Source organism: Rhinatrema bivittatum, chromosome 17, assembly GCF_901001135.1.
Source record: "Rhinatrema bivittatum chromosome 17, aRhiBiv1.1, whole genome shotgun sequence".
In the NCBI taxonomy this organism is placed as follows: Eukaryota; Metazoa; Chordata; class Amphibia; order Gymnophiona; family Rhinatrematidae; genus Rhinatrema; species Rhinatrema bivittatum.
This window is the reverse complement of record NC_042631.1, coordinates 21,368,978-21,393,467: the sequence shown is the minus strand read 5'-3', so window position 1 is coordinate 21,393,467 and position 24,490 is coordinate 21,368,978. Positions and strand designations below refer to the sequence as shown.

The 24,490-nt window shown below is 44.2% G+C and overlaps 1 protein-coding gene across 2 annotated transcripts in view; it reads left to right on the top strand.

The window, feature by feature from the left end:
* SWAP70 (switching B cell complex subunit SWAP70) overlaps positions 1 to 24,490 on the top strand; it is an 83,388-nt gene that overhangs the window by 10,456 nt on the left and 48,442 nt on the right. For both annotated transcript variants that reach the window (XM_029582840.1, XM_029582839.1), the window contains exons 2-3: positions 4,123 to 4,263; positions 13,665 to 13,838. In XM_029582840.1, coding sequence (XP_029438700.1) covers positions 4,123 to 4,263; positions 13,665 to 13,838 — 315 coding nt within the window. The remainder of the gene's footprint in view (positions 1 to 4,122; positions 4,264 to 13,664; positions 13,839 to 24,490) is intronic.

Here is a 24,490-nt window from a genome sequence, read left to right as displayed (position 1 = left end):
CCTCTCCTGGGGTGGCCTGGGCAGGGAAGCTGCCTGCGCCAGCTCTCGGTCCATGCTCGGGAGCCGGGGGACGGACCTGCTGCAGGAGACTTCCACTTTTGGACGTGTATGTAAAGATTTTGTGTGTTTGTGGATCGGGAAATAAGGTTTTTTGCTGCCACCCTTCTTGCCCTAGAGTGGAGAAATTGGAAGAGCGGCAGTCGCTACCTTTTACAGAAGACGTGGCATTATTCCGCATGAAGCAGCATTTACTATATTCCAATTAAAAAAACAAAATTTGCTGGACAGATTGGATGGACCTCTTGGATCTTTTTCTGCCTATATTTGATTTACTGTTCTTCCTAGCTGTCTGGACCTTTCATCCAAAAGATTGTTTAGCATCCTTAAAGGAGAACTGTGAGTAAGACTTTCTTGTTACCTCTGGAGACTCCCATCTGGAATTACGAGTGGGGAGCTGTGTAGCGTGTGACTTTGTGACCTCCAGTGGTTTGAGAGGGGATTTCTGCACAAAACCCCTGCTTTTTTGTTAACCAGACCGCATCCACCGAGGGGCATGTGCACAGATAAAGGAGAGTTTGGGAACGGAGATGGCAATTGGCCGTGCCAAGAACCGATGTATCCAGAGCCACAAACTTGCCGGGAAGAATTTCTGCAGTAAAGTTTTCTGGCACTCCTGTCCCTTCTACAGATGCTGAAGAAGGAGCTCCCTCTCCAGGGCGGTGATCCCTGCCTTCCAGGGGCTACACAGACCACTCTTACAGAATTTCCCTGAATAAATCTAGAGAGCTGCCCCAAAGTTCCTTTAAATCGACCCCTGGCTGGGTATTTCAGTGTGAACTCGGCCCCCCCCAAATTCTCTGCCTCCATTGAGTGGTGTCGGAGATGTCTGAATAAAGCTCGACACGTTCAGCCATAAAAAGGAAGGTCCGGTTTTGAAGGGAGTTGAGCACCCAGTTTCGGTTTGACCATTAATGTAGATCTTGCAGTTACACTAATAGCTGAGTCCTTCAAATATTACGTCAAGTTTCCATGAACTAAGTCAGGCCAAGACTGAGCCTCTTCAAGTGCCTTCTTTGTTAGGAATGAAATCAGATTTAGCAAACCAGCAGTGCTGTCCCACATCTGCTGGGAGTGAAGTGACGCAGGGAAGACGAATCGCTCTTACATTTTTTTTTTTTTTGTTGGAATGGCAAAGATTCTTGTTGCCTCTTAAGAACAACATAGCCTTAACCAGTGCTGTTTGCACCCTATAAAATTGCAATTTCAGACATTCTACCATCCCGTGTAAGACTACAGCCAACAGTGCCTTTAAGGAGATCTTATTCTCTGGGTTAGCTTTTTAAAGTCTGAAAGGGGCACTTATCTAATCTCTGTTATCTATCCGGAGTAACTTCAGGGGACTGCTCGGGTAACTGCAGAAACTTTTCTGGCAATTGAATCAATTTTGTTCCAATTTTTTTTTTTCCTCCTGTACAAACCTGTCCAGAAAGCTTGCTGTCCCCCTCAGAACAGAAGGATCTGTCCATGGTCCAGCAAGTTCCATTGGTGACAACGGTAGCTTCAAATCTAAGTTACAGTAATGGCACTTGTGGAGGCTCCGGTGGCTTTTTCAATGCTGCAGAAGCTTCTGATCCAGGATGCTTGTGATTTTTTTTTTTCCCTCCCCATCCAAAGGAGCCCCTGCTAATGATATTGCCTCCGCTCCGGGGATCTGTGACCTTGAAGATAGCAGCAGCCTCCACCAAGGGAAAGAGTTGTGGTGAGAGCCCCCGTTTGGCATTCGCTGACCGGGGACGATGCCAGGCGAAGCAAACACTTAACTTGGCAGCGCAGAGATCGCGCGACCATCGGCCATCTTGTTCTGCCCCCTTCTTCCTGCTGGTTCTTGATGTTGTCTCTAAGCCTTCTCGTGGGCCGCTGAACTTCCAAGCAAACTCCTCCTAGCTAGCAGTAGGTGCGTGGGAGCAGGAAGCTGGGAGAATAGAATAGACGGGAGGAAGAAAAGTGTTTTTCCCCCTGTTTATCAAACACCCCCCCCCCACCCCACAGTAAGATGCAGGCTTAGGATTTAAAAAACCCCCATCAAAACTCAGCCAATTTTAGCTAAAGTGGTCCCCAGATATAGCAAATCAGTATTTTAAAATGTACAGGTATGCTCGCCCCTCTCCTTCACTTCTGGAAGCAGCTCTGCTCCCAGCCACCAGAATCGCACGGTTTCAGAGGTAGGATGAGAGCGTTATTATAGAAGGGAATTTCCACACACAAGTTGAGTCACATGAAGATCTTGCCAGTTCAAATCTGGTGTTACTGAGCCTCCTTTTCCATGGGTCCTGCCGCACTTTGATTCCTTGGAAATGCTATCACTGAATGGCCACGTTAAGGCTGTGCTACACTTTTAATCAGGCGGCCACTCGTTTAGATCAGTACATATAGTTCGCTGTAAACCGATATGATGTCTCCACTAATATCGGTTTAGAAGTCTCTTTAAATAAATAAACAAATCTTACCAAGGAGGCAAGCTTACACAGTCTAATACTCCCTTTTTAATTAAAAGCTATGGCCCACGATTGCCAAATGATGAAAACAAAATCATTAAATAATTTGGCAGTCCTGGAGTCTGGCAGAAGACTGTCATGGTGATCCCTCGTCTATAGAACAGGGGAAGTAATACCCAATGGATATTATTAGGGATAATGAAGGCTTATGTTGTCAGATCCTTTTCAGCTGAAAGCCTTAGATGATCCTGAGAAAACTACTGGGTCCTCACCCCACAAATTGAAGGGGACGTTGATTGCCTTCCACTGGCTGACTTTGCTCGATTCTCCTCTTGGACCCTGCCGTACAATCATCTCTGCAGCTCCAGCTTCCGAGTCTGTGTGAATAATTTTGGCGGCAAGCCTTTATCGGCGGAGTCGCCCCGTGCCACCACGGTTCCGCTCTGGGAACCGCGCCATCGAACGCAGCTGAAAATTCAGTTTCAGTCCTGCCTGTTTCCACGTGGCTGCTTTTTGTAGCTCTCTACACTTTTTTTTTTTTTTTTTTTTTTTTTTATTTTCTCTAGAATTGCTGTCGTCTTTTGGTTATAATCTGAATCTTCAGAGAGAGTGGTTGGTTCCCCTGCTTGTCAGTGCTCCAGCCCAGCCCTGGGCCTGGAGAAGCTCCTAGTGAGAGCAAAGCTGGGGCTTGCAGATCCATTCCCTGAGAGCCTCAGACCCAGCCCTGTGTTCCAGGGTAGCCATGATACGCAGCTTAATATTTCTGAGACCACGTGTGGGCAGATAATCTCATGAATATTCCTTCTGGTTCTCCGGCTTACAGCCTTTGCACACCCATGGAGAAATGGAGCCGTCGTTCATTTTATACACCTGCTGCAAACGTTTTGACCTGGCTGTCTTTAGGGTGGGCTGAGTTGACATGTTCGGCTTGATTTCCAGCAGTCTGGATGAGTATTTAATTCCTTAGAAGTTGTGCTGTCTCTCATAACTCTTTGGGACAATTATTTATCTGAGTGCTTTTATATTTGTGAAAATATAATGAATTATAGTGACAGCATAGTCCCCCGGTGGACAGAGTACTTGCTGTCAGTCAATGCTCGGAGACTGTGAAACAGTAACTGAACTTGAAAGAGCGTGGGATAAATGCAGAGGATCCTTGGCTGGGAAAGCCAGAGATCCCCTGTGGCATCGCGCCAGGAATGCATTTAAGTAGATTGACAAGGTGCATTATCTGAAGGTGCTCTGTTCAGAGAGGATTATTAATAAAACAGACTGAAATAGGTTTGTTTAGGATCTTTTTTTGGTTGGGAGGGGAGGTGAGTTAAAGGCATTATTACTAAATGTAACAGGAAAAGCAGTCCAGTGAATGAGCTAAAAATATAGTTTCGGTTCATGCTTTGTGTTCTGCATTTTTTTTGTTAGGGCAATGGACAATCTCTCTTTTTTTTTTTTTTTCCTCCTTCCAGCTGACCATGCATAAAAGTGGATCAATAAAAAGATTTTATTACGCACATGCCCTCCGTCAGCCATGTTGGGTTACGGACTACAGAAATGAAAGCTGTAACTTTTTTTTTTTTTGGTAAGCGAGGATACAGTGTAAGCCCTGGCTGTGGTCTCTGTCTTGCAGGTGCTGTCGCACAATCTGTGCACGTTACTGAGCGTCCCGCACGACCCCGTGGCCCTGGAAGAGCACTTCAGGGATGACGACGAGGGCCCCGTGTCCAATCAGGGCTATATGCCTTACCTTAACAAATTCATCCTGGATAAAGTAAGCGCCGCCTCTCTCTTTATGGCTTTATCTAAAAAAAAACAAACAAAAAAACAAAAACACCTATCCAGCTCTTTGTTCTTTACTTGTACAAAACCATTATCCTAACAAAACCCTTCCTCTTTTGGTTGTGTCACTTTATTTTCACAGACCGCTAATGTTCACTGTGTTTCCAGTCGTTGCCGTTTTTTTTCACGGGTCTCACTTTTTTCAAATGCATTAAAATCTACTTAGCTCTGCATCTAGAAATGTACACGTGAAGAAGGAAGAGTTGAGTAGGGCTTTTTTTTTTGTTTTATATATATATATATATATATATATATATATATATATATATATATATATATATATATATATATATACACACACACACACACACTGTTTCTAAAAGACGGACCCGATTCTGAAATATACTACTTTGAAACTGAGTCCATCATTTGAAACATCCTGTGTATTGTAAGCATCATTTGGGTGGATATTTATCTAAAAAATAATTGTTCATCATGTGCCTTTTTTTTTTTTTTTCTTCTCTCCTAGCAGGCATAGATAATTTCGCTGCCCCAATGTCGTAAGCTGGTCTGCAATGTCATTGCAAGGGGAAGTCAGGATGGGCACATGCCAAGATTGGGGGAGGGGGGTGCACAGCCTTGCCACTGGCGTTCAGCAGCAGCCGTTGCCGCTGCAGTCCCCAGCATCAGTCGTGCTGTGGTGATGCATCCTGTGCAGCCACTGCTCGCGGGCTGGCCATGTCGTGGGGGGGGGGGGGGGGGGTTTCACTTCCACCCGGGTCTAGCCGTGTCATCTGAAGGGTGACCCTCCCACCCCCGTCGCCGGGTGCGCTATTACATCTGCTGACAGCCTTGCTGATCTGGTTTTTAAATTAAACATGCAAATTCACCAAGTCCTTAGACCAAATATATCTAAATATTGAGTGTGGATATGCGGAAGATCAGCCTGGTTTGCAGCTCTCGAGGGCCAGAGTTTTTGACCCTTATATAGAGAAACATGTACCTAAAATCACTTACAAAAGATTTCATTATTTAGTACAAGATAATTGTGTGTTTTTTTTTTTATATTGAGGTGTGGGGTTTTTTTTTTTTTTTTTTTACTATTTTCTGATAACTTGAGTAAACACATAAATGTACAATCTGCAAATCTTACAAGCTTTTAATTCAGTGATGTTGTAGTATATGGCTTCTTTTTCAAATATCAGATATAACAGAGTTATCTTTCATATTAAGTAAGAGTGTGTATGAGTGAGAAGCCTCAGCCACTGGTGGGACGAGCTCTGCCGGTGGCCCTGGGACCTCTCTTCCCCTGCCTGATATGCAGAACGTCTATGATGTTGACAGGCAGATGGAGACGGCGTCGGCAAGGTGTGGGTTAGGAAGCTCGGGATCCAGGTAGGCAGGCCACATAGTTTGCCTGCCCCTGTCTATTACTTACGTCAGCTGACCAAATCTGACTTATATTTCTCACAGGCCGAGTTTGCTCATGTGATCTGTGCTTCAGTTAGTACCAGGTTGGATTATTGTAAAATACCGGTACTTTCTTTAGGGCTACTTCTAATTGGGGGGGAAAAAGTGATTTCAACTATTTCAGAATACCGTGGCTACATCATTAGTTGGAAGTGGCCGCCGTGAGCGTATCACCCCAGTTTTGGTCAGCCGTCACTGGTTAACATGCGGAGCCTGGGCCTAGATTATCTGAAATCTTGTCTCCAGGGTTATGTGCTGCCTTGTTCTTTATATTCATAGGTTGCGTTATTGCTTTGAAACAATCACTGAGAGATTAGTTACGACGAGGAATCTGTCTTTCTCTCGGGTTGTGCTTTTTTCCTCTGGAGCAGGTTGCCTCTCCGTCTTGGGTAGATGCGTGATTTTTCGTCTTTTGAGATGTGAGTTGAAGGCCTGTTTGCTCATGTCATAGGTAAGAGCTCTTCGGTGAGTCGAGCAGGGATGCTAAGGGAGGCAAGGGTGTTAAACAGTAGGAGTCTAGTTGGGATGTGTTTGCTAGAGAGCATTTATTGCGTGGGATTTTGAGGGGTTGAGGTGGGTGTATGTGGATGGTGGTTGTTTGTTTGTCTCATTGTTCACTGTTAAGTGTTGTGTATCTTATTAATCAGTTTGTAATCCATCCTAGCTTTTTGCAGGGGGCTGGTTAAAAAAAACCCTAATAAGTGAAGTGAAATGTAAGTGTACAAAACATATATAAAGATTTTCTCATCCTGCTCAGCTCTGGTGGTGTTATGTATGTGCTAACAAGAGGAGTGTTTGAGAAATAATTAATATAGTCAAGGAGACCTCTTGTGAGCTGATGAAAGGGTTCTTCCTCTACCGGTTTCACCTCCCAGTACACCAGTATTGATTTCTCCAGCAGGGACTCGTTAGTGTTTCTGTTGCTCCCTCTAATTTAAAGTGACTGAAGACGGGAGAGAGAGCTTGCAGTGTAACTCTTATAGGTCGATATCAATTCTAAATACCAATATTGGGCACAAGCTTATCAAATGTACTAATTTTGTGTAGTGCTCAATCAAATGAAAAAGATACCTAAGTTAGAACACATTGACCACATTGGATTTGTGGTGGGGGAGGCAGGCACTGTTTTTTCTAAGCTGTGCATGCCCGCACACAGTTTTACCCATTCCCCCCCACCCCCATGCAGGGATAAATCAAACCCCTGCCTGATCTGATTAGTGGCATCGCCCCTCTCTACACTGAGTTGCATTTATTCAAACGCCATCTCCTGCTGCTGCGGGGCCAGTCCCAGGGCTCTTCCCAGGAGCTGTTTGGATAAAGATGACTCCTGCTGCCGTAGACCCTTATCCAGCCGGCAGTCGAAGAGAGGAGGAGGCCGCCAGCGGGCCCAGTCCTGCTGAAGTCAAGGCCCAAGCCCTGTGTGTGTGTGTGTGTGTGTGAGACTGTGTAGGAGCCTGGTGGGGTGGTGAGTGTGTGTGTGTGTGAGACTGTGTAGGAGCCTGGTGGGGTGGTGAGTGTGTGTGTGTGTGAGACTGTGTAGGAGCCTGGTGGGGTGGTGAGTGTGTGTGTGTGTGTGAGACTGTGTAGGAGCCTGGTGGGGTGGTGAGTGTGTGTGTGAGACTGTGTAGGAGCCTGGTGGGGTGGTGAGTGTGTGTGTGTGTGAGACTGTGTAGGAGCCTGGTGGGGTGGTGACTGTGTGTGTGTGTGAGACTGTGTAGGAGCCTGGTGGGGTGGTGACTGTGTGTGTGGGTGTGGGAGGGTGAGAGCCAAGCTTTGTGTATGTGAGGAGGGGGGGTGACTTGTGAGATCCTATTGGTGGGGGTGTATGTGTGACTGTTTATATGTGGGGAGGAGCCTGGGCATGTGTGTGTGGTGGAGGTGGGGTGGCTGGGTGAGAGCCTGTGTGTGTGACTGACTGTGTATGGGTGAGGATGGAGGGAGGAAAGGAAAAGACCAAAAAAAGGGAACATGGGAAGAAAAAGCCTGGAACCAACTGATTAGAAAAATAAGATCAGACGACAAAGGTAAAAAAAACAAAACAAATTATTTTGAATTTTTAGTGATTTGCATATGTTATCTTTGGGAATGTGCACTATGTATTTGTATTTTGTTCTTTTTTCACTATTCCACTGTTCAGAGTCTGGTTTTTCGCGCTTTCCATTTTAGTTTTGTCTGCATGTTTCTGTTCCTAATTTGTAGTCTCTTATTCTGTATTAGGTGAGGGTCTGCCTCTGTGTGACTGAGGTGCAGTATTGCTGCTGGCATGCAGTAGGTGGTGTATTAGTGTTCTAGGGTACGGTATAATATTTGCATTGCTGCCGTCTCATAGATAAGGCGGCTGCTGTTTGAATCCTGAGGGCTTTGTGTTACTTCTCAAAGTGTTTGGCAGAGAAGGGTTTGCAGTTTCTCTGGGGTGTGTGTGTGTGTGTGGAAGAGACCTGAGTGAGTGTGCATGTGCGGGAGATTCTGGGGAGTGAATGAGAGGCATGAGAGTGAGCGTGTGTGTTTGTGAGAATGAGCACGTGTGTGTGTGTGTGAGAGTTTGTATGCCTGCTGCTCCGGTGCTATCTCTAAGGATGGGTTACGCTGAGCATAACATTGATGGGCCTTTAGCATCACAGGGTAATTTTTTGCTCTCAAGCAAAGATATATTTGCACACGGCACCCCAGTCCTTCGAGGGACCATGGTTTGGGATTCGCCCTTGCCGAGGGCCTTCCTGAGCCTGGTAGTCATCGTGCTTCCTGTTCAGTACTTGCTGACTCCCCACCCCTGCACAGAGATCCCTTGATGCCAACGTTAAAACCGCTGCACCCTCCAAAATGACCATTTTGTAATGATGAGGAGGGAATGCTTATTTAAAAGTTTTTTTTCCCTAGACCTCAACTTGCTTAAGGGCGTTTGCATTTTCTCTCCACTGATTTAAAAAAGCAAAAAAGGTGACCTAGGGAAATGTCTGTCTCATTCTAGCCTCTCCTCTCCCTAACTTGCTACAAAATGAGGTTTTGCTGTCCAGGGGTGACCCGCCTTCCTGCCTTGTCTGTGCATAGTCAGGAGAAACCTGCGGGATACGTTGTTTCATTTTAGAACTGAGAAGCATTGTTTGCAGAATTCCCTTGAGAGGAACAGAGCAGAAACCTGGCCGAAGGCGCTGAAGCTTGCAGTTTCTCCGGCTGAAGACTGCCTGTGCTCGCTCCCTGCACTGAGTGAAGAGATGGGACCTGTGCCCCTTGCTGGACGGCACGGGGGACGGTATTATTTGGGGCACCAGTGGTGCCCTGAATGTTAATGCCACAAAAATCCCCATTGCCAAGGGGCTTTTGCTTTGATTATCCGCTCAGTGTCGAATCAGTTCCTCACAGGCCACTGCCCGTGAAAAGATCCTCCTTCCCCAGGGCACTGAAATTCATCTGATGCTTTAGGGTCACTCTTTCTACCCATTTCTTGGCGGCAAATGTTGTAGGTGATACTTGCTCACATTGGACTAACTTCCCTCATTTGTGATTGGTTTTTAGAGTTTTACGGCCATCATGAGTTAAGGATGGTTGGATGGTCATGTCAGTGTTTGTTTTCCAAGCTGTAAAGAGTCCTAGCTCTACAAAGGTAGTCACAGATGTACTGGGTTAATTCAATGCAACTTGCCTGCTGACCTTCCTGCACTTCTTATTAAAAGGGGGAAGTCCCATCTGCGCGGGTTTTACATCTTTATCTTCCTTGCTTTAGTAGAAGTTGCAGATGGTTTTTCTTGCTGCTGGATGGAGGTTTTATAAAGTTTCATTGTTTTGAAAGCTTGTGATCCGTGCTCGCTGCCTTCTCTCTGCCAGTGGCAGAGGGTATCCCTGTGGTAAAGCACAGCTTTCTCTGTATCCCGAGAGCTGTGGTGTTCGTTAATGTTTCCAACACGCACACTGGTCCTCGGGGGGGGGGTCAAGGGGTCCTGCCTTCCAGCTGCTGCTCCTTGAGATCCTCCCTTTTTGGAGCCCTCACCCCAGCTCCATCCACAGTTGCTCACTGGTTCCCATCTCCAGTTGTCTGTCCTTGGAGTCCCTCTGCCACCTTCAGCCAACTCTACTCTGCCCCGCTATTTCTCCTTGGATCCCTTCACGTATGCATAACTGGTTCCAGAGAGAGACGGGGTCTGCAGCCCCTGCCTGGGGATTGCTGTTCCCATGGCTGGGCTACATAGGAGGTGGATTAAAAATGGGGAAAGACCTCTGGTAGTTGTGAATGAAGGCTCTTGAAAGCTACAGACAGGCCTGGTTTTTAGAATATGTACGAGCCAGATCTCCATGCACCTCCTCCATTACGTGCAAATTTATCTCATGGATATTCATTGTGGCTATCCCAAAAACCAAGCCTGTTTGTGGCACTTGAAGACCAGAGTTGGCCACAAACTGAGCATAGCCGAATAAAACGGAGAGAATTGCCCCCCCCCCCCCCCCCACACACACCCACACACGTTAAAAAAAAAAAAAAAAAAAAAAAAAAGGCAATGAATTGGAAAACAGGAAATGACTCCAGAAGCACTTCTCCTGGGTAAATACTATCAAAAATACAAAAAGTGATATAAAAGGTCAGATTCCGGATAAGCCAACAAACCGATCCATAAACCTTGGGGAGAAATTCTGCTTCAAGAGGAAGCACCGTATCTCTAATGTGGCAACTATCTTACGTTACCAGGATTTAAAGAAAACCCACTGCTGGACCCTAGGTCCCCTTGTAGTGTAAACAGAAACATGCAGACAAAAAGTGAACTGGAAACTGCAACAAGCCAGACTCTGTATGCAGTACAACTATGGAAAAACAGAAACATCACCAAGCCTCATAAATTATCAAACAAAATCAAGAAATATAAATCATAATTGTAAAACCATAATAATAAAAATTATATTTCGAATAAACTGATAAATAGAACAGCCAGTAATTAAAAATTCATATTAAACTTTTCCAAATGACAAAATATTTCAAAGCGGCTGATACATCAACCATCCAATAATTAAAACTAAGGATAAAATAAATCTCCCTCTGTCCATATGTGGGAAAGTTTGATTTCCAGATGTCCTGAGAATGGTCATGGATTAGCGGGGAGAGCCACACGTACACACACACACGTGCTGAATCGCTCTCTCTCATGCTCAGTCATATACACATGCTCAATTATACACATACACACTCATTTGCTGTCTTGTATGCTCAATAATACCCACCCGCTCTCACACACACACACGTTCACACTCTCTCTCATTTGTGCATGTGAGAAGAGAGGTCTCTGTTTGGGGCCTCGTGGGCTGTGCTGCTCCTCACTGTGAGGGCGAGGAAGAAAAGACGATGCGTCCCACAGTATTATGGGGCTGCATGGTTCCTCACTGCTTGGGGTGGGGGGAGGAAGGGAAGATGATGAGGCCCCTGCGGGCTGCGCTGCTTCTCATTGCTGGAGCTGGGCGAGGGAGAAAGAAGCCGGTGCTTTTCGGGACACCGCGGGCCAGCCTGCTCTTTATTGTCGGGGGAGGGGGAGGCCAGTGCTTTTCACGGGCCCCGTGGGCCGCGCTGACATTCACTGCCGAGGCAGGATGCCGCTGTGTTCCTCGTTGCTGCTGCGGGTGGAAGCCGATACTTTTCGTGGATGGTGCCTATGGCCGAGGCCACGTCGCTCCTAGGCCAGCTGTGGCTCTGCTCGAGGGCCACGAGTGCCACAGCTGGTCTCGGTGAAAGGGATTAAGAGGTAGATATTGAACTGCTGTGCCGCTGAATATACCCGGCTGGCGTAGCCAATAAGTTTATCCATCTAATGAGACTTAGCTGGATTTCCGAGTTAGTTTATCTGGCTAAGTCCCCGTTGGCTATTAGCCACCTAACTAGTTATCCTGCTAAGTGGCGGGTATTCTGTCACCGCTGCTGAATCTCGCTTTCTTTTTGTTCTTACGAAAACTCCTTAGCCGCTGATGTTTTGGCCTCCTAAAATCTGACACTTGGCCTTTCTTATGAAAGGTTCGGCACAAGTGGAAGAGGGATGCAGCTGTGGTTGTCAGGAGGGGCCCATCTGAAGCAGGGGGACCCCTGTGGCCTGGAAAGTGGATTTACAGTACCCGCAAGCAATGCTTATTATTATTAAAGAACCCATCCCGCTTGTAAAGTTAGACTGTCGTCACCCCCTGCTGTGGTGGGTCACGTGACGGCGTCCTCGGGCGCGACGTTGCAGAACAACGTTTTAACGACACGCCCCTCGCGCGGCGTTGAACGGGGACGGCAGCCACGGCAGGCAGCCACGGCATTTCGCTTTCTCAGTTGTGCCTCTTGGCAGCCAAGCTCAAGAGCTTGGAGCCGTGGAGATCTCCGGGCCCCTGGTCGGCGTTCAGCTTGGGACTTGACGCCAGAGGCACAGGGTGGGGGAAGGAAAATCCTTAGCTTGGGTGTTCACCAGCGCGTTTTTGTTCCTCCCCTGGTTTCCTCCTTGCAAACGATCAAGGCCGAGGCATGGGTCGGCTGATTTTTTTGATACCTTCATTAAGTACACATTCGCATGCTGGGCGGCTCTCTGCACAGATAGGTAGGGGAAATTCTCTTAATTACCCTGCATTTCTGCTGTGCAGTGAATCACATCCCGGGGAGACAAAGTCCAGCTTTGAAGATGTTTTGCCTTCCTCTTGTGCATGTAAATTAATTATTTATCTAGCGCACAAGGAAACTGGCTACCCCGTAACAAGGCCTTCATTGTTGTGCAAGCAAAAGCCTTGAAGGAAGAAGCCAAGATTGACAATTTGACCACAGGAACAGTAGAAATCTCCCTCCCCCACTCATTTATTTTGTACAGGACTGACTAGCATTAATATGTTTTAGTTTTATTCTACAGTAGGAGTGTTGGTGGTTTGGTTTTTTTTTTGTTTTTTGCTTTGTCCATGCAAATGAAATGCTCAGATTTCTGTTTTTTTTTTTTCTTCTTGGGATCGAACTACAAATGCAGGAGGTAACGGAGTGCGTTTTAACTGAAGATAAAAATATATATTATCCTTATGGATTTGGCATGCACAATATCTTTCCAGTTTTATGTAGTGAAAGTGATCTTAAAAACCAAAATGGTGAAAACAGCCAAACCAGATCTAGGAGGTTTGGAATAAACTTGGCTTGATGAATGAATTAATACATGCAGATAAAGCTGGCGGTGCCTAGCATGTCTGTTCCTTTGTATTTGAAACTATACAGTTAACGGGTCCTTCCCGACGCAGTTTTCCCGAAACACAGCCCATGTCTGGGGACCGCCGGCTTTTTATCCTTGTAATCAAGATGCAAGACTGCATGTTTTAACTGAAGAAATTCATTTATTTTGAACAGCAAAAAACTGGGCAAACCAAGTTTATTCCAAACCTCTTAAACTTAGTGCAAGAGAGCTTATGCATATATCCACACTGTGCCATATTGTTGGCTATTTAGATGAATGATGATTTCTTTAAGTGTCTTCATTGGATTTCGGTTTTCTGCTGCTTTTCACTGTTTTCGTCCCAAGGAACCAAGTTGAGGAATAGTTGTTGGAAGTTATTTTGGTGTTTCTTTTTCATTTGGCAGCTTACAAAAGTGTCTTGCAAACCTTACTGAAATATTTCCAGTAACTCTACCATTGCATGCAGTGAACATTAATCTAGAAATCCTAGCATTATGGGTTTAGAGTAGTATGAAAGTAGGACTTGCAGCTGAACTATTCATTTTTATCTCAATGAAAGCTGACCTATAAGTAAAAGCAAGAGCGTGTGGAAGAGCCACACATCAGACAGGCTGATGCTATGACATGTGAAGCTTCCATGGCTTTAAAGCACATATAACCTAGACTTCCTTATCACTTTCTGTACACAGCCTTGTGAAATGCCAGATCACTGTAGAAATTTATTTTTTCAATATATGTACATATATTTTTTTTTTCTCCCATCATTTAGGTTCAAGGGAAGTTTGACAAAATTGAGTTCAATAGGATGTGCTGGACTTTGTGTGCCAAAAAAAACCTGACAAAAAGTCCCTTGCTCATCAGTGAAGATGATGCATTTAAAGTCTGGACTATTTTCATCTTCTTGTCAGAAGACAAATACCCACTAGTCATCGTTCCGGAAGAGGTAAGCCCCGTTCACCTTCGCCGCTTGCAGCCCATGGAGGACTTCTGAGTGAGTTTCAGCCTGGGAAGTGTTTGGGCTTTCGGTTTCCAGCTGCCTATCCCTTGCGCCACAGATAAGGAGCTTTGGCAAGTCCAGAGATTTTGAACGAACTTAAAAATATATAAAACGATTGTTTAGCTTAGGGAAGGACAAAAGGGTGCAAGTCATTTCCTTCTTGACTGATAGGGAGGATGCTTCCTGGTGAGAGAGGTTGTGGTCCCCAGGCAATAATGCGCACCTTTCATCCTTCCAACACTTGGGTGGATTAAAGTCTCTGGTGGAAGGCATTTAATATTTGAATACTCTGCGGGCCCGTATGTCTGTGTTTGTTGAAATGTATGATTTAAGCTTAGCCACCTAGAAGAAGGGATAGTGCAGCCCACAAATATTTTAATAACTGGCTACTATGAAATCTCGCAATTGTTGTGACTGGAAAGGTATATTTTAGTTAGGTGCATTCTGGGAGCATAAGTAGGAGGAGTTGTTAGCTAAGTTATCTGTCTAACTCTGATATTCAAAGTTAGCCGGCTAACTTAGCCAACTAACAGGCTGATACAGTACTGTTAACCGGCATTTGGATGCGCGTTTGACACGCTAGCTTTACCCCTTATTTAGTATGGGGTAATAGCGCGTCGAAAACGCACGTCCAACCCCCCGAGACTAATAGTGCCCGTAACATTTTACTTTAAGAAATTAGCGCCTACCCAAAGGTAGGAGTTAACTTTTGCCGGCGCCGGGGAAGTGCACAGAAAAGCAGTTAATAACTGCTTTTCTGTGCACCCTCTGACTTAATATCATGATGATATTAAGTCGGAGGCCGCAAAAGTTTAAAAAAAAAAAAATGTAAAATGGGCTCGCGGGTTGAAAACCGGACGCTCAATTTTGCCGATGTCCGGATTCCGAACCCGTGGCTGTCAGCGGGTTTGAGAACAGATACCGGCAAAATTGAGCGTCGGCTGTCAAATTTGCTGACAGCCACCACTTCCGTCAAAAAAAGAGGCGCTAGGGACGTGCTAGTGTCCCTAGCGCCTCTTTTTACCACAGGCCCTAATTTTAAATAAATTAAGTTACTGAATCGTGCACACAGGAGAGTGGCCTGTGCGTGCACCGGGAGAGCGGGCGCTCGCCCGCTCTACCACGTAGTTTACTGTATCAGCCCATAAGTCTGGTCAGGCTGAAGAGCTGCCCTAAAGTTAGCCGGCTAATGTGAAGACAGCGGCTATGTGTAGTGGTGCAGCTGCATTATTGAATATATCTCCAAAGTTAGCTGGATACTTTTTTCCTGGCTAACTTTACACTCCAGACAGTGAAAGGGAGGATAACTTTCAAACGACTCCTTGCGGCCCCATACGTGCGTGTTTAGCTGCTCAGTATTTTATAACCTGCACGTACCTGGTCCACGCAGGTTATAAAATGTGATTGTCTACTCCTAATATACGTGCATATGTCTGGTCAAGGGCAAATATCGGCAATGCGTGTACTTTTTTCTACCTATTTTATAAACCTATGTGCCTATATTTTCTGCATAAAAGTGTGTTCACATAAAACCCTGATTTATATGTGGAGAAAGGTATATTTTAAGCATGTGCATGTAACTGAAATCATCGGTTTGCCGATACATCCATCGGCACATGCCCTCCCAGTTCACCCAAATCTGACCTGTCTGACATCAGTTGCGCTAGATAATTAGCTGTGTGAATGTTGCCTAATTTATTCCTGTAAATCTCATATGAAATAGCAACTTTTATGCTCATTTCTCTTGGCCTCGCCCCCTTGTTGTGCAGGTAGACGTGCACAGAAAACCGAAACACCATCTGTATTTTTGATGTTTATAAAATAGCAATCACGCGAGTTCAAGCAACTTGCGTGTGTATATGCTACTTTCATGCGAAACTCATTCCCTGATTTGTGGCAGCTTCTAAATAGCAAGTTTTCTTGTTTGTAACCATGGCCGCGGGTCTACCTGCAACGTCCATCGTCCTGGCATATCGAAGGCCATTTAGTAATGGAACTAACGAGGCTGCAAGAAGTTGGACAATAACACTTAAAAGAAGTAGAGAAATTACGTCTGGTAGCATTTATATCTGTCCTCAGGGGGATTACATCAGTTTTAGAAACTAAGCCAGCTTTAATCATTTTTTGGACGCTAAAGGATACTTCTGTGTCGGTGAATAATAAGAGTTATATTGAAGCATAGCTACTCGGCTCCGGGCAAGAGGAGCCTTGTCCTTGGGGTGTGGTATCTTCTCTGTGAATGAGTACTGTATCCTGGAAGAGGATGAGATCATGTAGGGACAGTTTCACCAGGGCTCCCCCACTGCCATTTTGTGTCTGAGAAGAGTTTAATGAATCAGGCCCTTAATCATTTCAGGAGTTTTGGAGGGCGGTGACCTCTACAGCCATGGTCTAAACTATCTACAAATTTAAGCATAACTAAAGTACAAATTGGGTATATTTTATCAATGCACATGCTGGCATTTTAAAACAGTAAGTGATATATCACTCTTCTATAAAATCTATGCTTTGAAATAAATGCATGATTTATGCATTTGAGGAATACAAATATAGAGTGAAATATTTAACATTTCTGCAATAGTTTTTTTTTTAAGCAGGAATTTCACTTTGAGTTTATTAGTTTCAGGTATTGCTTGATAGGGTCTGGAAGAGTGTGTTTTGTAAGCTATGATCTGGTCCTTAAATCTTAGGAGGTGTTAGTGGGTCCTGGAAGAACCTACATATAATAGGGCTAATCCAGGACTAGTTCAGCCTGTTCCTGATGAGCTGCAGTCATCTGGTAACCATAAGAATCTTGAAATGGAACTCCATAAGAAAGCAAGACACCCAGCTTAATTTTACATTTTCAAAACTTTATTGATAAATTTAGAAAAAAACTAAAAGTAGCAGTTACGAGCTTGCATGAGAATGATTGCTGTTTAAAAACATTTTGGAAGTTCAGAAAAAATGTATTCCATGCATTAGAAAAGGTAAGATCAGCCAACTGGCAGCGTGGTTAAATGGTGAGGTGAAAGAAGCTATTAAAGCCAAAAAGACATCCTTCAAATACTAGGAGGATCCAAATGAAGGAAATAAGAATGCACTGTCAAGTTAGATGGAAAGTATTAAGGCAGGCCAAAAGGGAATTTGAAAAGAAGATTGCCAGAGAGACAAAAAACCTTTTTCAAGTATATTTGAAGCAAGAATCCTGTGAGGGAGTCAGTTGAACCACTAAATGATTGATGTGCAAAAGGGATAGTCAAGGAAGATCAGGCCCTAGCAGAAAAACTAAATGAATTATTTGCTTCACTTTTTACTGAGGAGATACCTATGCTGGACATATTCTTTGAGGGTAATGTTTACCTGACTTCTTGATCAGGAGCCCACATTCTGCGAACCACCAGGCGAATCCTATTGAATTCTTCCTACCTCTGAACTAGGTGCTTACCTTATCACATATGCACTTGTACTCTTGTACTCCTCTTACTATCTGATTTACTGAATGACCACTTTATTATTTACTGTATTTGCAACTCAGTTAATTTCTTACATTCTAGCTCATATCTTAACCTTATCTGTAGTTATTCTCTTCTACATAAGAACATAAGAAAATGCCATACTGGGTCAGACCAAGGGTCCATCAAGCCCAGCATCCTGTTTCCAACAGTGGCCAATCCAGGCCATAAGAACCTGGCAAGTACCCAAAACCTAAGTCTATTCCATGTAACCATTGCTAATGGCAGTGGCTATTCTCTAAGTGAACGTAATAGCAGGTAATGGACTTCTCCTCCAAGAACTTATCCAATCCTTTTTTAAACACAGCTATACTAACTGCACTAACCACATTCTCTGGCAACAAATTCCAGAGTTTAATTGTGCGTTGAGTAAAAAAGAACTTTCTCCGATTAGTTTTAAATGGGTGAATCGATTGATACCTTTTGAAAACCCAGACAGTGTATTTGTTAAAGTTTCTCATGTGAGCCTCATCTGGAAATTGTCATATGATAGGAGGCAATGTCCTATTGTAGATTGGTAACTGGTTAAAGGATAGGAAAATGGAGAGTAAGACTGAACGGAGAAAGGTAAATAGTGGAGATAGGACCAGTACTTTTTAATATTTATTTGACTTATATTCTGCCTTTTGGAACTTCAATATGGATTCAGGTATGACCAGAGAATGTGGTGAAAGCAGTTAGCATAGCTGGATTTAAAAAGGGCTTGGACAATTTGCTGGAAGAAAAGTAGTTAAACCACTATTTAGCCATTTAGACATAGGGAAGCCACTACTTATTTGGTTATGAGCAAGAAGGATTGGACAGTTCCTTGGGATCCTACCAGCTATTTGTGACCTGGCTTGGCCACTGTTTGGGCTTAATGGACCTTTGGTCTGACCCAGTATGGCACTTCTTTTCTTTATGATCACTCATATTCTAGAGACAAATCCTTAAATGTGTCGATAGAAAATAAGTTCACCATATTGTCACTTATTCAAACAACAAGATGATGAACACTTAACTATTGGGGAAAAAACAAGAAGAGTCTGTAATAATGCATCCAAGCAATGCACTTTTACATTTTCAGCATTTAAACACTGAAAATAAGTGTGACTTGTGACTTGGAATAGTATTTTGTGCTACTATTGTCGTACATCATGATATTGTCTGTTCTGGACTTGTTCAGGCACTGGAATAATTTTGGGAATCCAAGGCTCAGAGATACGAAACATTGAATGAGAGTAAATGGGAAGGGGTATTATGAGTCTCTGGCTTTAGATAATGCCAACATTTTCTTGACTTTTAAAATAAAAGCTTGGCAGATTTTTTTTGTGGATGTTAAACATGGTGTGGCAAGAACTGGAAATGGTTCTTCTCAGCTTTCTAGGCAAGGAATTGCCTTTAGGTGCCAGGGGATCTGGCTGTGCAGTTTCAGTAGTTCTCTTGTTGGTTTGATCAGTAACATTGCTATGGCGCAACTCTATCTGTTGGCTTTGAAAATTAGGAAATGAGAAGGTGCTTTCAGATGTGTTGTCACAGGAAGATTTTAAAATTGACTTTAGCATTGTTGTCTCTGTTTTAAAGCTTTTAACTTCACTAGTAATCTAGATAGAAAGTACATAGTACACTGGAGATTTAATAATAGAACAAAGCATAGAAAACTTTTCTCGGCAGTCGCAAGAAAAGTATTCTGCTTCTGCAACCAACACTTCTGGGTGATATGTGTGCCTGAGTCTGAGATCAACATGGAGACTGTGACTTACCCAGAATCCTCTGCTGCCTTGGCCTGCTGGCAGTTCTGGCTACATGAACTCTAAATGCCTTATTGAGCCTGACCTGGAGAAATTCTAGGAGACATCTGGACAACAGCAGAGGCTGTCCAGAACTTTATTTATTTATTTAACATTTTTCTATACCGAACTTCATGACAAGCTTCATATCAGGCCGGTTTACATCAAACTTGGGGGTTAACTTAACAAAAAACCATATAACAAGAAGGCCAAAGCGCAGATACAAATAACAGGGGGAATGAACTTGGAGGCTAGAGTAGCCAGGAAATAAAGGACAGAGAAAAAACTGGAGAATGAACATGAATGGATATGCAACTTGTGATGGAGAGTCAGAGGGTCACAATAAGCAGAAGGAAAAGGTCAGAATCTCAGGGTAAAATTTCAACTACAGTGGCACTTGAAAAAAAAAAACTGCTTAAGCCATGAAGATCTCCCCGAGGATGAAAAAATGACAGGACTAACAGAAGATTGATATAAACCACCAGGCGATTAGGCCCCAATTTGGGAAGGGGATCAGGATAACATAAGTCTAATTTGTCTCTTATGACATGAGAAACTGTGTAGGTGATACTCCCATAGGTTCATGCAATTTAAGGATTTACTTCAGATTGCATGTTCTGCCTATAAAAAGAACTCACTAATGTACAAAGAGAGACAGAGTAGTGCTTCTCATGCATGCTTGGCCAGAGAATTGCTTCTATTCTATATCTCCCAGGGATACCTGTATTGCTTATTGATATACAATAAAAAAAAAAATTTGAAATTTGCTTTATAAAAGTCTGGTGTGGTATTTTTGTGTTCGTGGAGAAACACCTTAAGCGTATTTGGCGCTTAACGTGGGATAAGTGTGGTATGTGTGTATTTTTTAAACATTGCCTCAGCCACTTGGATTTAGTGTACCTGTATGCAATTTGTAGTGTCTCGATCTATAGCTATATGCCCTGTTGCTGCCCCATGGAAATATTGTTCTATGAGGAAGTGGCTTCTCAGCACACAGTTGACCTGTATGAGCTCAGGTGCCATAATGTTTCAGATATTTAACTACCGAATTGATGGGTCTCTAAGAGCCTGGAACTACATCTTCATTTTGGGAATTGCGCCACTTTGACTCCCAATAGTTATTTATTTACATCACAACATATATACTGACTATTCATAGCTCTAGGTGGCTTACAAAATTCACATTCATAAAATATAGAACAAAATACCATAAGAGACACCGCTATACCACATCCTTAAGCTCTAACACTATAGAATCATAAGGGACTGCATTCATTCTTCTGTACACTACTCTCTGAAGGCATGCTTATAAAGTAAAGACTAAACTGAAAAGACGTCTTAAAATTATCGTACATAATTGTCGTCATTGTCCTAGCGACTGGCCTGATGGTTAACCAGGTTCAGTAGCATTAGATCCCTCTGTTCATGCTGCTTTGTGACTGGGAGCTTTTGAGAAAGTGAAGGAAGAGTTGAAGAGGGGTAAGATGAGAAGCTTGCAGCCAGTGTCTCTCAGTAGATGGGTTAAAGTAGGGCTGTGTCCTTGGAAGAGGCTTATCAATACCTGCTGGCCTGTGATAGTTGCAGGTAATAAGAGAAGTGGATCACTGCTATTGAAACAGGTTTAGGCCTATGTTGCAGTGATGATGATGATGATGAGTTTTTTATAAGCATAAGTCGTTGCAAATATGTTCATATTTCTTTTGCCAAATTTGGGATGTTGCACTGCGAGAAACTGCGTGTGCTTTATACCTGCAGGCTTTGCACCAATTCTCAAAGTGAAGGTACGTGTGCACTTGCTCTTTGAAAGCACGCATGGTTGCTTGCACCTGCCTTTATTGCGGGTAGAATTTTGCTGGACAAGTTGTGCGCGAAGATTTGAAACCGCCGTCCGTGTGCATACTTTTTCCTCCCCTTCCTCTCGGTGTGGCGGAAAGTTGCATGCATTGTGAATCAGCGTTCACACTTTTGGCCACCTTGAGGGTGGGGAGTTCTCAGATGGCTGACTCTCTGCTAAAGCGCGTTTCATACCTAGGCAAACTGCTTTGAAAACTGAGCTCTGCATTGTGACCTTACTGCCTTGTGAACAGAAGCCTTTTTTTAATCGTGGCTTTAAAGAGCGCTGTCTTTGTATGTCCCCTAGTAGCCAGCAGGAGGAGTTGAGAGAGGGCTGAGCATGCTCAGTTCAGCGAGCTCACACTTATCTTTTTTTTTTTTCCCCTCTGTAAATAACAGGCTCAAATTACATGAACACCAGTCCCAGGAAGGTTTAAATGACTAGCATTTAACAAACCCTGAAAAGATAGTGTGGCGAGTGGTAACCCCTCATTATGCATAGGACATTCTTTCATTTGGATGCTCGTGCTAATGTCGTGTAGAGGCCTTCCTACGTGGCTTGCTAATTTTAGCATGCTCACGCTGGAGTTTATTGCATTCGCCCCGAAGCAGGCTTTTTAAATAACTTCCTTAGGTTGCCCGGCAAATCCCGATTCAGTTGTGCACAGGAAGCCTGCAAAGACAGGAGGGTTGAGTTTCTTCTCTTGAGTTTCCTGGCCACTCCCTGTGAGCTTGCTAGGATTTAACCGTTCACAGAGTTCCCTCGAGGCTGTGGGACTCGTCAGCATGAACTCCCCCTTCGTTGAAACTCTCGTGACATTTTTCAGTGGGCCCGGAAAGGCTGTGCCGTTTTTTTTTTTAAGTTTCTGTTCTTTTCTCAGCCTCTCTTCCCGTGCACTTCTCCTTTTTCTTCACACATGACGCGTCCTTAATATCAATGAGTCACTTGACCTGCAGAATTCAGTGGCACTAGTGAGCGCTTTGTGGTAGAAAAGGAAAAAAAAAAAGCAACAATAGTTGGAACGTAGTTACGATTTGATTTGCTAAGGCTGGTTTCCCATTCTGTGTCTCTGAGGGAAACAATCTTAGTAAATCAGGCCCTTAAAGCAACATTTTTTTTGCAACCTTTTGAAGCCCAAAGCACACTTAGATTAACAAAAATGGGATTTGGCACAGCAACCTCCATGGGGCAGGCAATGTGGACATGGAGAGAACTTGTGTGGCCAAAGGAAGAGCCACGGAAACGCTGAAACACCCCCCCCCCCCCTAGTTTCTCTCCTAAATTTGCAAACACAGGGAGAGAGAGGGCAGAGACACACATGAAGTCATCAGAATGGAGCACTTCCTTCTATATATGAGTGCAGAAAAAAGAAGTCGGTGTGATGCAGGCAAAATGGCTTGGTTAATTGCCTTGACTGTGGCATTTTGGCTGCCAGAGCTCCCCCCCCCCCCGGCTGCAGAACAAGTTCGGATCCAGTGCTTGGTGCATGCTTTCCCTGTCATGCTCGGCCAGCAGCTGGAAGGATTGAAGGACGATGCTGAGGAGGCGGCACTGTGTACGATGTGTGTGTGTGTGTGTGTGTGCGCGTGCCACACACAGGTGCCCAGCTATCCGTGCTCTGCATGCTGTCCATTAGTCACCCCACTCCAAAGCTCGTGCTAGGAATGAGAGGTGGATATTCAGCTGTGGGGCGGCCTAGCGAAGTTAGTTGGACAAACTTATCCAGCTAAATGTGTTTTCCTATGCTGTGGCATAGCTGGGTGCTGAATATCCACAGCTATTTAAAAGTTAGCCAGATAAGTATATCTGGCTCGCCTTAGGACAGCCGAATAGCGGCCTTTAAGTTTTTGGGCTAGCAGGCCCAACTGCGCAACACCCCCATCCTACCCTGCCTTATCTGGCTAACTTTTCAGCTCTACTGGTACTCAAAAGGGTGCTAATCCCAGCTGGCACCCACCAGTCTTAGATGTTTGACAGCTGAGCTCAGGGTTCACTGTCATTATCCTAAAAAGGGTCTACACCACTCTTCACTGAATCTTTTTATTTCTGAATTGCCTATGCAATTGCACTAGAACATAAGAACATGCCATACTGGGTCAGACCAAGGGTCCATCAAGCCCAGCATCCTGTTTCCAACAGTGGCCAATCCAGGCCACAAGAACCTGGCAAGTACCCAAAAACTAAGTTTATTCCATGTTACCATTGCTAGTAATAGCGGTGGTTATTATCTAAGTCAACTTAATTAATGGCAAACTTCTCCTCCAAGAACTTATCCAATCCTTTTTTAAACGCAGCTATACTAACTGCACTAACCACATCTTCTGGCAACAAATTCCAGAGTTTAATTGTGCGTTTTGTGAAAAAGAACTTTCTCCGATTAGTTTTAAATGTGCCACATGCTAACTTCATGGAGTGCCCCCTAGTCTATTATCTGAAAGAGTAAATAACCGATTCACATCTACCTGTTCTAGACCTCTCATGATTTTAAACACCTCTATCATATCCCTCCTCAGCCGTCTCTTCTCCAAGCTGAAAAATCCTAACCTCTTTAGTCTTTCCTCATAGGGGAGCTGTTCCATTCCCCTTATTTTGGTCGCCAAACAGATCAGATTTTGACTGCAGACTTTTCTATGGCCCAAGTATTCTGCCTGCGAAGCAACTATTTTACAACTGCTGCTCTTCAATTGGAGAGCAGTGTTCCTATGTAGGGGAGGTCATTTGGTATGTCCAAAATATATCCAGCAACACTAAATTGACTTCCATTAACAAAAGGAGAGCATGGATTTGTTTAAGAATTACTGTTATGACCATCTTAGGCTGTGTGTTTGTAAACAGCATCAGTTTAGAAAAATAAGTCTTATTCTATAATGCTTTTTTGTTCTGCCTTCAATGCAAGAACACGTGCAAGCATGAAGATGTCCAAGAAAACACCTAAAATGATGACGTACAATGGGTGAAAGATCAGTTCTCACTGGGCATCCCATGATGTGCTCACACACTAATTTTACCACTTTCAGGCTAAAAACCCAAGGCACGTTCTTCATAAGCTTTTGCTTGCTTAATTATTTTTCTATGGATTTTATTCACCACCCCCCCCCCCCCCCCCCCCACACACACACACCTTTTTTCGGGATGCATGAAATTAAAATTGTTGGGCCACGGGTTCCAAACCTTTTGAAGCCCAGGATGCACCTCCATTGACAAAAACGTTGTGTAGCACAGCAGCCTCCCTGGGGCAGGCAGTGGAGACATGGAGAGGAACTCGTATGGCCAGCAGAAGAGTTATGGAAGCGCTGAAAGCCCCACCAATCTCTTTGCTCCCAAATTTTAAAACAAAGGGAGAGACAGGAAGTCATCACTTCCTTCTCCAAGGCAGTGCAGGAGAAGGGGAAAGTTGGTGTGAAGTGGGCAGACGGCTGTCGCTGCCAGAGCTCCTCGCACGCAGAATGAGGCACATCCGGTGGCTCTCCCTGGCTCGCTTACCGGCGGATTTTAAACGAG